At 39.5% G+C, this 12,505-nt stretch overlaps 1 protein-coding gene across 1 annotated transcript in view; it reads left to right on the top strand.

The window, feature by feature from the left end:
• RNF17 (ring finger protein 17) overlaps positions 1 to 12,505 on the top strand; it is a 221,854-nt gene that overhangs the window by 55,468 nt on the left and 153,881 nt on the right. The window contains exons 10-12 of the mRNA XM_065420884.1: positions 5,739 to 5,910; positions 6,526 to 6,602; positions 11,126 to 11,200. Coding sequence (XP_065276956.1) covers positions 5,739 to 5,910; positions 6,526 to 6,602; positions 11,126 to 11,200 — 324 coding nt within the window. The remainder of the gene's footprint in view (positions 1 to 5,738; positions 5,911 to 6,525; positions 6,603 to 11,125; positions 11,201 to 12,505) is intronic.

Below are 12,505 nucleotides of genomic sequence, written 5' to 3'. Positions count from 1 at the left end.
CTCAACATACAGGATTCTGAAGACTATCCACCTTCAAGATCACCATCATTTTCTATAGTTTATCTGCCAACGATAGTGTTTCTGTCACATAGCCACAGTATATCACCTGTAGTAAAAAGGGGGGGAAAAATCTCCATCATCCAGAAACAACCGTAGATAAGTTTGTGATAAGAACCAACAGATTACAAAAAGAGGTAATTGATGGAAAAATTACCTGGTTTGTTTACGCAACAGTCTCCTTTCCGCATGATTGTGAATCCACACTTCATTAACATGGCTCAATCATTAAGACCAGGATACAGTCCACCCAACAGAGCTATGTCACAGGCAAATTGCTGGATAAAGTATATGAGAGAGAAATTGAGCAGTGTGCAAAAGGTCTACAGGGTGACATTGTTAACCTGAGTCTTGATGGGTGGAGCAATGTCCACAATTATCCTGTTGTATGTGCTTGTGTGACAACAGAAGAAGGGAATGTCTTCCTTACAGAAATAATTGATATGTCAGGAAATGCACACAGAGCAGAATACTTACAAGAAGTAGCAGTAAAAGCTATAACAAATTGCGAAAAAAAATCAAATGTCTAGTATGCTGTTTGGTCACAGATAATGTTGCAAATATATCCAAGATGAGAAGAAATGTAGAAGAGAGTGAAGAGAGTCCCAAGCTAATAACATATGGTTGCAGTGCTCATTTGATGCACCTCCTAGCCAAAGACTTCAGTGTTCCAGAAATAAAGGCTAATGTTGTTGAAATTGCAAAATAGTTCCATAACAACCACTTTGCAGCAGCTGCTCTGAAAAAAAAAAGTGGGGAGAACCAAGCTAACTGTCCGACAAGACGTGCGATGGAACTCAGTAGTGGACTGTTTTGATCACTATATCAAGAACTGGCCTAATCTGATGAACAATATTGTGAAAAAATAGATGGCACTGTCACAGCCAAAGTTCTCAACATTGGGCTTAAGAGAAATGTTGAACACGTGCTGAGTACCCTGAAGCCTATTTCTGTAGCCTTGAACAAAATGCAGGGAAATAGCTGTTTTATTGCTGATGCTGTTGAAATCTGGAAGGAACTGAGTGAGATCTTAAAAGAGAAATATGCAATGACGGAGTTAAATTATAAGCATTAAAAAAACGAATGGGACAAGCACTATCTCCAGCTCATTTTCTTGCAAATATTCTCAGTACTCGGTACCAGGGTCAAACCTTAACTGCTGCTGAAGGGGAGATGGCTATGACATGGATATCAGCAATCATCCCTTCATAATGCCAACTATAATAAACTTCAGAGCTAAGGGTGAACCATCCAAGAAATATGTTTGCTGATGATGTTTTAAAGAAAGTCACACCAGTGAACGGGTGGAAGTCACTTAAGCACTTGGATTCAGAGACTGTTGAAGTGATAATCTCACTTTTAACAGCAGTAGCTTCTTCTGCTGGTGTAGAAATAATATTTTCTTCCTTTGGACTAATTCATTCCAAATTGAGAAATCGTTTGGGACCTGAAAAAGCAGGAAAGCTTGTTTTTCTTTTCCAGATTATGAACAAACAGGAAAATGAAGGTGAAGACGACTGAGTTAGCTGCAGAAGCCAATATTCGAAGTTTCTCATGTTGACCTGGCTGACAGTCGATTTAATTTTTGTTTTTAAATATTTCAATGAACTATTTTAGTTAAAAATAATTTTAACAAAAACCCGACCTGATTTTAAAAAACTTAAATGTTTAACTAAATTCAAAAATTCATGCGCTTGTTTTGTTAAAATATTATGTTTGCTGTTGAAGAAAAAAATCCAGAATACATAATAATGTTTTAGTTAAATAAAACAATTTAAATTGTCTGTCTGGTGATGTTCTCCTCCTAATAGAGCATGGCAAGAAAATCCTCCAAATATTAATGATTAACCTGTTGAACTGGAGTTCACCTCCCAATGACTTCATAAATATCTGCTTCAATTACCTTTGGTAAATGAAGTAACCAAACAATCATTCATTTTCTGATATAGCTGTAAAACTAATCTGAAAAGTTTTCAAAATAAATCACTTTAAAAATGTATAGTGTGTATCTTCTAAAAATGAAACCTACATCTATCTCTGAATTGTGAAGAATATGTATTAAGGTTATAACAACCAACAAGAATTCACTTTTATGTAGAAATCCATGATTAAATAGAGTCTTCCTGACTAGTGATTTAAATCAAATCCATCCTCATGGCGGTCATGGCAGCTTTCCTGTGGAAGCGACAGGTGCAAGTATTCCCGTACCTAGACAACTGGCTAATCAAGGGCCAATCTCGGGCCCAAGTGGAGGACCACGTGAGCCTGCTGCACATGACGTTCCTCAGGCTTGGCCTCATTCTGAACGTGGCAAAGTCAACCATAACCCCCACTCAAAGAATAGAGTTTATCAGAGCCCTCCTAGCCTCTGTTCTGGCCAGGGCTTTTCTTCCGGAATCTTGTTTCCTCACCATGAGCGCCATCATAGAGGATTTCAAAAGATTCCCCACCACTATGGCACGGAATTGCCTAATTCTGCTCAGGCACATGACTGCTTGCACGTATGTGGTACAGCATGCCAGTCTGTGGCTCCATCCCCTTCAGGTTTGGCTAGCCAGAGTTTACAGGCTGAACCGAGACCACCTAGACAGACTGGTCACACTCGTTCCTCAGGTCCACGAGTCCCGCTGGTGGTGACTCAACCCACGAACAGTATGTGCAGGAATACCCTTCTCCAGACCTCAGCCATCGCTGTCACTAGTCATAGATGCGTTGGTGATGGGCTGGGGAGCGCTCCTAGGCAGACTCAGAACTCAAGGTCTCTGGTCCCAGGCAGAATTTTCACTGCACATCAACGTCAGGGAGCAGCGTGCGGTGTGCCTCGCTTGCCAGATGTTTGAAACCCATCTACAGGGCAGATGTATATCGGTATTGACAGACAATACCACAGCAATGTTCTATATAAGCAGACAGGGAGGTGCTCGCTCTTCTACCCTGTTTCAAGAAGCCCTCAAGATGTGGGACTTCTGCATCACCCACTTGATACACTTGGAGGCATCGTATCTTCTGGGCTCACAGAACGAACTGGCCAATCACCTAAGTAGGTCCTTTCACAGCCACAAGTGGTCTCTCCACCAGGATGTCCCGGTCAACATTTTCTAAAGGTGGGGATCTCCCCAGATAGACCTGTTCATGACACGGCGCAACAGGAAGTGTCAGCAATTCTGCTCCTTCCTGAATCACAGCCCAGGCTCGCTCGTGGATGCCTTTCTCCTTTTGTGGAAGGGGTACCTGCTGTATGTATTCCTACCTTTCCCACTCATCCACAAAGTCCTCTTTAAAGGACTGATGAGAGAAAGCATCACTAATCTTGATAGCACCAGCGTGGCCCCATCAGCACTGGTTCACTACGCTTCTATACCTGTCAGTGGACATGCCTATAACTCTTCCCCTGGTTCCGGACTTGATCACGCAGGACCATGGCTGCCTCCAGCACCCCAACCTAGAGTCTCTCCACTTCACAGCATGGAAACTCCATGGCTGAACCCGTTAGAGCTTGCATGCTCAGACTCAGTTAGGAAGGTAGTCCTTGGCAGCAGAAACCCTTCCCCTTGCGCCACTTATCTGGCTAAGTGGAAGAGATTTTCAATTTGGTCTCTACAGAAGGACACTCCTCCATTGCATTAAAACAGCAGGGGCTGGCAGTATCGTCAATAAAGGTGCACCTGGCCGCTATTTCGGCTTTCCATCCTGGCTCAGCTGGTCGGTCAGTATTCGGTAACCCTATGGGTGGCTGCTTCCTCAAGAGGCTAGATAGACTGTACCCTCAAGTAAGACAGCCTATTCCCCAGTGGGATCTCAGTCTGGTGGTCTCAAGGCTGATGGGCCCTCCCTTTGAGCCCCTAGCACCATGCTCTCTCCTTTATTTTTCTTGGAAGGTGGCATTCCTAGTGGCTATAATTTCGGCTAGGAGGGTGTCTGAGCTCGAGGCCCTGACGTCTGAGCACTCTTACACTGTGTTTTATAAAGACAAGGTACAGTTGCGGCCGCATCCAGCTTTCCTCCCAAAGGTGGCTTCACAGTTGCATGCAAATCAAGACATTTTTTCTTTCGGTGTTCTTCTCTAAGCAACATGCCAATGACTGAGAACACATGCTTCATTCCCTGGATGTCAGACGGGCATTAGCCTTCTACATTGAATGGACTAAGCCATTTTGAAAATCAACACAGCTCTTCGTTGCGAATGCTGAGCAATGAAAGGGCTTCCTAAAGGATCTCCTCTTGGATCCCAGCTTAGGGTGTGCTATGACCTAGCAAAGATACCAGCACCAGCATTAACTTCTCACTCCACAAGACCGCAAGCTTCGTCGGCAGCATTCTTTGCTCAGGTTCCTATTCAAGACATCTTCAGGGCGGCGACATGGTAGTCTGTTCACGCTTTTATGTCGCACTACGCTATCACACAGCAGGCTAGAGACGAGGCTGCATTTGGCAGAGCAACACTTCAATCTGTGACTCTGTGAATTCCAACCCCTCCTCTGAGGGACTGCTTGGGAGTCACCTACTTGGAATCAACACGAGCAGTCCCTCGAAGAAGAAAAAACGGTTACCTACATTTCATAACTGTTGTTCTTTGAGATGTGTTGCTCATGTCCATTCTAAGACCCACCCGCCTCCCCTCTGTTGGAGTACCCGGCAAGAAGGAACTCTAGAGGCGGCAGGTCGGCAGGGACCTATATACACTGCCATAAAGGCATGACTCTAGGGGCTCCACAGCCCCTAGACTGTGCACACACACCTGCTTGGAATGGACATGAGCAACACATCTCGAAGAACAACAGTTATGAAAGGTAGGTAACTGTTTTTTCCCACTTCCACAGCCTTCCTCAAGAATGTTCCAGTCACAGAAATATGTAAAGAAGTGACTTGGACAACTGCTCATGCATTTACTGAACATTATGCAGTCACACACGACTCAACGTCCGATGCCATATTTGACTCTTCTGACTTATCCTCAATATTAGACTCAACTCTGAAGCCCAATTCCTCCATTAGGAGTACTGCTGTAGAGTCATTTTGAGTGGAGCACCCATAGGGACATTACTGAAAGAAGAAAGGGTTACTCACCTTGTGCAGTAACTGTGGTTCTTCGAGATGTGTGACCCTATGGGTGCTCCACTTTCCATATTCCTCCCCTCTGCTTCAGAGCACTTAGCAATGAGCTCTGTGGTAGAGAAAGAACTGAGGGCATTTCACTCGTGCAGCACTATATAGCCCTGGGGCAGAGAACAAGATGGGGAGAGCACATGTGCAGGCGGAATGGACGCTGGTTCCTAAAATCTCCGATCTGAGGTGCAGGGATGCGAATACAACTAGAGTTGAGTTCCCACAGGCAAACACATCTCAAAGACCCACACTTGCTGTACAAGGTGAGTAACCCTTTCTTCCTTTTTTGTTTAAATGTTTTTCTCCAGAGATGGCCCCTGCTAAACAAATAATTCTTTTTAATGATTTTACTGTAGTTCATATTAATTCACTCAATTTAACATCTGGCTTCTAGCGCATTTTGCTGATGCTGGCATGCTAGGAAAATCCAACTCCAGTGTGAAAGTACCTTCTTTATTTGTGGCAGGGTTGTGACACAATGATGTTTACAGCTTCAGTTCAGTCTGTACTATTGCAAATACTTAGGGATTACTAGATTCTGAAAAATAATCTTTCATTTTGTGTTTCTAATATAGGAAAAGGAAGTTGCATGCAGAATTAGTGAAGAACACAGATAATTATGTAGCCAACATCATAAAGGCTAAGCAGTACATTGAAGAGAAGAAAAACAACCTGAATGGCGCCATGAGGCTAGCAAAGGAGTTAAAAATTACACCTTCGTTAAGAACCTGTTGTGATTTGAATCAGGTAGTTAAAGTAATCCACTGTAAAATTTTCTTTGAATGGATTAGCCAAACTCAGTTTTTTACATTTACTCTTCTGGCTGAAAGTTTTAAGCTGTTACTGTGATCCATCTTCCTGTTAGTTAATATTTCAAGATTCACTTTGTTACAGTAAAACATTTTTTTTTTCAGACTTCTTAACTTGATTCTTTAAATCATGTCTCATTATGGCCTTGGAGTTTGTATGTGGTTCATTTAAGTTCCACATTATTTTTAGACTTCGTTGCCTCTGACTTCCCAATATTGTGCAACCAATTTATTTTTCCTAATCTGGAGGCCAGTAGTATAACCCAAATAGTATTTTTGTATTCTTGCAGCCAGGGCTTTGTATCCACACAGATTCAACTATGGACCTCTCCATTCTATCAGGTGCCTGTGTAGGTTAGGCAGGCTTAAATTAAGTTGCTTGCTCACTGTTCTGGTTCAGAATAAAATTAGTTATTTCTTTAATTTTATGTTCAAGTGAAATGTCTTGTGCTGATTGTCCAATACTAGAGACCGCTATCCCCTGATATGAGATCTGTTCATGTATCTGATGTTTTATGTAATAGAAAATTAAATTGCTCTTTTTTAATTTGAGGTTATTCATAACTTAAAGTTGACAGTTGAGGGTGAACTCTCAAGGGTGGATACTTTGAAGGAAAGAACATCTCTAAGGTAAATTATTGAAGCCTGAGTTACAGTAGAAGGTAAAAACTGTGACACAATGGTGTTTATGCATCTAAAGTAGTAAACCGATACTCTTATTTTTTAATAAGTTTAATACAAATTAATATAATCAAAAATAGAAGAAATGGACTTGTCTTGAGTAATTTGTGTGATAGATACGAAAAAATGCCCAATAGTACCAGTTTGAATCATTCTTCTGAAATAAGCAAATAGAAAAGTACACGTGAAATCAATAAATTAAAAACCTATGAAATTAACTTTACTGTTCTGTAAACACAGAAGTGTTTGCATTTCAAAAGATATTAGCAAACTTTCACCATGTGTAAAGCATAAATAATAGGGCTGTCAAGCGATTAAAAAAATTAATCGCCATTAATTGCACTGCTAAACAATAGTATAATACCATTATTTAAATATTTTTGGATGTTTTCTACATTTTCAAATATATTGATTTCAGTTACAACACAGAATACAAATTGTATGGTGCTTACTTTATATTTATTTTTGATTACAAGTATTTGCACTATAAAAAAAACAAAAGTAATAATATTTTTCAATTCACCTAATACAAGTACTGTAGTACAATCTCTTTATCATGAAAGTTGAGCTTACAAATTATAGAATTATGTACCAAAAAACCTGCATTCAAAAATAAAACAATCTAAAATTTTAGAGCCTGCAAGTCCACGCAGTCCTACTTCTTGTACAGCCAATCGCTCAGACAAACAAGTTTGTTTACATTTGCAGGAGATAATGCTGCTGCTTCTTGTTTACCATGTCACCTGAAAGTGAGAACAGGAATTCTGATAGCACTGTTGTAGCTGGTGTCACAAGGTATTTACGTGCCAGATGTGCTAAAGATTCATATGTCCCTTCATGATTCAACCACCATTCCAGGGGACATGCATCCATGCTGACGACGGGTTCTGCTCAATAACAATCCAAAGCAGTGCGACTGACACATGTTCGTTTTCATTATCTGCGTCAGATGCCACCAGCAGAAGGTTGATTTTCTTTTTTGGTGGTTCGGGTTCTGTAGTTTCCACATCGGAGTGTTGCTCTTTTAAGACTTTTAAAAGCATGCTCCACGCCCCATTCCTCTCAGATTTTGGACAGCACTTCAGATTCCTAAACCTTGGATCAAGGGCTGTTGCTATCTTTAGAAATCTCACATTGACAAAATGCAAAGAAGGTACCAATCTGCAGTGACAGTGTTCTTAAAATGAACAACATGTGCTGGGTCATCATCCGAGACTGCTATAACATGAAATATATGGGTAAAACAGAGCAGGGGACATACAATTCAGCCGCAAGAAGTTCAGTCACAAATTTAATTAACGCATTATTTTTTTAACAAGCATCATCAGCATGGAAGCATGTCCTCTGGAATGGTGGCCGAAACATGAAGAGGCATACGAATGTTTAGCATATCTGGCACGTAAATACCTTGCAATGCCTGCTACAAAAGTGCCATGCAAATACATTTTCTCACTTTCTGATGACATTGTAAATAAGAAGAGGGCAGCATTAACTCCTGTAAATGTAAACAAACTTGTTTGTCTTAGCGATTGGCTGAACAAGAAGTAGGACTGAGTTGGACAACCCAGGGAATTACAGACCAGTCAGCTTAACTTCTATACCCGGAAAGATAATGGAGCAAATAATTAAGCAATCAGTTTGCAAACATCTAGAACAGGGGTAGGCAACCTATGGCACGTGTGCTGAAGGCGGCACGCGAGCTGATTTTCACTGACACTCACACTGCCCGGGTCCTGGCCACCGGTCCGGGGGCTCTGCATTTTAATTTAATTTTAAATGAAGTTTCTTAAACATTTTTAAAACCTTATTTACTTTACATACAACAATAGTTTAGTTATATATTATAGAAAGAGACCTTCTAAAAACATTACAATGTATTACTGGCATGCAAAACCTTAAATTAGAGTGAATAAATGAAGACTTGGCACACCATTTCTGAAAGATTGCCGACCCCTGATTTAGAAGATAATAAGGTGATAGGTAACAGTCAGCATGGATTTGTCAAAAACAACTTGTGTCAAACCAACCTGATAGCTTTCTTTGACAGGGTAACAAGCTTCGTGGATGGGGGAAGTGTTAGACGTGGTATATCTTGACTTTAGTAAAGCTTTTGATACTGTCTCGTATGACCTTCTCATAAACAAACTAGGGAAATGCAACCTAGTTGGAGCTACTATAAGGTGCGTGCAAAACTAGTTGGAAAACCATTCCAGAGAGTAGTTATCCGTGGGTCACAGTCATGCTGGAAGGGCATAATGAGTGAGATCCCGCAGGGATCAGTTCTGGGTCCAGTTCTGTTCAATATCTTCATCAGTGATTTAGATAATGACATAGAGAGTACACTTATAAAGTTTGTGGATGATACCAAGTTGGGAGGGGTTTCAAGGGCTTTTGGGGATAGGTTTAAAATTCAAAATGATCTGGACAAACTGGAGAAATGGTTGGAAGTAAATACAATGAAATTCAATAAGGACAAATCCAAAGTACTCCATTTAGGAAGGAACAATCAGTTGCACACATACAAAATGGGAAATGATTGCCTAGGAAGGAGTACTGCAAAAAGGGATCTGGGGGTCATAGTGGACCACAAGCTAAATATGAGTCAACAGTGCAACACTGTTGCAAAAAAAGTGAACATCATTCTGGGATGTATTATCAGAAGTGTAGTAAGCAAGACACTAGAAGTAATTCTTCTGCTCTACTCCACGCTGATTAGGTCTCATCTGGAGTATTGTGTCCAGTTCTAGGCACCACATTTCAGGAAGGATGTGGACAAATTGGAGAGAGTCTAGAGAAGAGCGACAAAAATGATTAAAGGTCTAGAAAACATGACCTATGAGAGAAGATTGAAAAAAAAATTGGTTTGTTTAGTCTGGAAAAGAGAAGACAGAGAGGGGACATAACAGTTTTCAAGTGTGTAAAAGGTTGTTACAAGGAGGAGGAAGAAAAATTGTTTTTCTTAACCGCTGAGGATAGGACAAGAAGCAATGGGCTGGACATTAGATTGGACATTAGGAAAAACTTCCTAACTTTCAGGGTGGTTAAGCACTGGAATGAATTGCCTAGGGAGGTTGTGGAGTCTCCATCATTGGAGATTTTTAAGAGCAGGTTAGACAAACTCCTGTCAGAAATGGTCTAGATAATATCTAGTCCTGCCATGAGTGCAGGGGACTGGACTAGATGACCTGTCTAGGTCCCTTCCAGTTCTAGGATTCTATGATTTGTAGGCTCTGAAGTTTTACAGTGTTTTGTTTTTGAGTGTGTTATGTAACAATGATGAAGAGATTGCACTACAGTACTTGTATGGGATTAATTGAAAAATACTATTTCTTTTGTTTATCATTTTTACAGTGCAAATATTTGTAATAAAAAATAATATACACTTTGATTTCAATTACAACATGGAATACAATATATATGAAAAGGTAGAAAAACAGCCAAAATATTTAATAAATTTCAAGTGGTATTCTATTGTTTAACAGTGCGATAAAAACTGCCATTAATCACGATTAATTTTTAATCACTTTTTTGAGTTAATCGCATGAGTTAACTGCGATTAATCGACAGCCCTAATAAATAATAAAGTAGTAGTAATACACCGTATAAAAGTGAGTAACTTAAATTTTTTTCCAATCAAATGTCCACTCTTCTGCCCCTAGTGTATGCTGGGCTCCCACAAGGGCTGCTCAAGATGAAATCTCAGTGGCCCCTGACCAGGAATTTTCTAACAGAAATGAAAGCAAATAATACACAAGTCCAACTTAAAGCTGGTACAGCTTCAGAGCCACAGTCCTGACTGTAGAATCTTTATTTGGGTGCTGTTGTCCCTCTCTTGATCAAGAAAATAGTCAGAAATCTTTATTTACAGTTCTGTTAGCCTACTTCTTGCTATATGATAGGAAACAGATTTTGAGAGCTCTGAGACTGGCCAGAAAATTAAATATAAAAGAACTTTGAGATTTTTTCCTGAATTAATTTGTCCATCTTGATTTGGCAGGAGGTGGAAATAGAGGCTTCGTTTTGATGTAAGCCAGAAACAAAAAGATTAAGTACTTGGGCTTCGAGTATACTTTAGTTCCTGAGGATTGTTATTGGAAAATATAATTTATATTTTCACTACCCTAAGGATTATTTGTGGAACAGTGTGAGGCATTGATATAGAAACTCACTAAATAGATGCAGAAGTAGTGAAGGAATGCTGGGAAATCAGATTATACCACATAATATATTTGGTAAAGGTAAATGAGCAGCCAAGTCTACCATTAGAGAGCTATCATCAGTGTGTTAGTCATTGGTAATTTTCTTGACTAAAACTGGAGAAATGGAAATGGAAAATTGAATTGACCTCTGTTTCTTCACATTGCCTCACGCCCTATAGGACTTCACTAATTAGTTAATATAATATTTGTGAATTGTCAGACTGATTTAAACCTTTGGGTGACCTCCCTGATATCATTCTTCTTTTACTCTAGATTTCTCATGAACTGTGATGAAATTACCTCTATGTTCAAAAATATAGGGAAGATTGAATTGGAAATACCTACAAAGTAAGCGTTTTCTTTTTTTAATAAAGAAAACTAATGCAGTGATTTATGCAATTTTCTTACCGCTGAGCAATTTACAAACACCTATAGCGAAAGGTCTACGTGTATGCTTACTGATTTTAAAACTAGAATGTACAGTTGTAGCAAGAGATCTTAAAGTCAATATTTCAGTCTGTCTTGTTTGATTCAGATAAGAAACAGGACTTCAGTATAGGTTAAAACTACTTATTGGAGGATTGAGTACCATTGGGTATATTGGTATAAGGTGCCTTTACCATTGGGATTTCTTTATGCTTAACATTATACCAACCTCAAGTGACAGAAAGTGGTGGAATAATTGGGATGTCAGTACTTCCAATAAATGAAAATTACTCTACAAATGGGTTTACATTTACTCAAAGTTAATAGCAAATACTAAAATATTCAGTAATACAACTTTTGAGGATAAACTCTGATTATGAGGTAACAGAAAAATCAATATAGATTAAACATAAATGACACATTTTCTTATTGGAAAACAGCTACTGTTTCTATTTCATTGTGCCTCTTCGCTTTCACTTGCTCAAACAGGTTTTGATAAATGACTGTAAATTATGATGATTTATAGTATATCAAATTGATGGACTGTTTGTAGTGGAGTGCCACAGGTGCCAGTATTCGGATCATCACTGCCTTCATTAATAGTCTGAAAAAGGGGGCATAGAGCATTCTAACATGTAGATAATATTTGGGAAATGTTGCAAACTCCAGTGAAGAGAGAGAAACGCTACAGAGGGACCTAGAGAGGCTAGGAATGTAAGGCCGTATCATCGTACCAAACTATCCATTGAAATCAGTGAATAGTTTTGTTTAAAAACTGATGGCATATTATGCCCATAGGTAGGGAAAACAAACTTAGATTCAACCTGGAAAAATTCAGTACACCAAGGAAAAACCCTAATATGCTTGGAGATAGAAACTTGAAGAGTAGTGATGTTAATAGACATGGAGGATGAATGTATATAGCAAAGTATATATGGCTTTACTCTGGGGGCATTCTGCACCAAAAAAATAAAAATTCTGTGCACAGTATTTTAAAATTCTGCAAAATTCTGCATATTTTATTTGTCAAAATAACACCACATAATCATGCCAGTTTCAAATATTTTGGTAATTTATTTCAAAATACCTGTCAGCAAGTGTGTGTGTATTGTTACAGACATACACAAAATTTTCCCCAGGAGTAGAGAGTTAAATAAACCCCTATGACAACCCAGTTCCTGTTTCTCTGCCCCCAGAGCCTAGCCGGGGAGCCAGACACCCAGAGCC

Source organism: Emys orbicularis, chromosome 1 (genome assembly GCF_028017835.1).
Source record: "Emys orbicularis isolate rEmyOrb1 chromosome 1, rEmyOrb1.hap1, whole genome shotgun sequence".
NCBI classification, from domain to species: domain Eukaryota; kingdom Metazoa; phylum Chordata; order Testudines; family Emydidae; genus Emys; species Emys orbicularis.
Note: the sequence above shows the minus strand (reverse complement) of the source record. Positions and strands in the feature narration are given on the sequence as shown.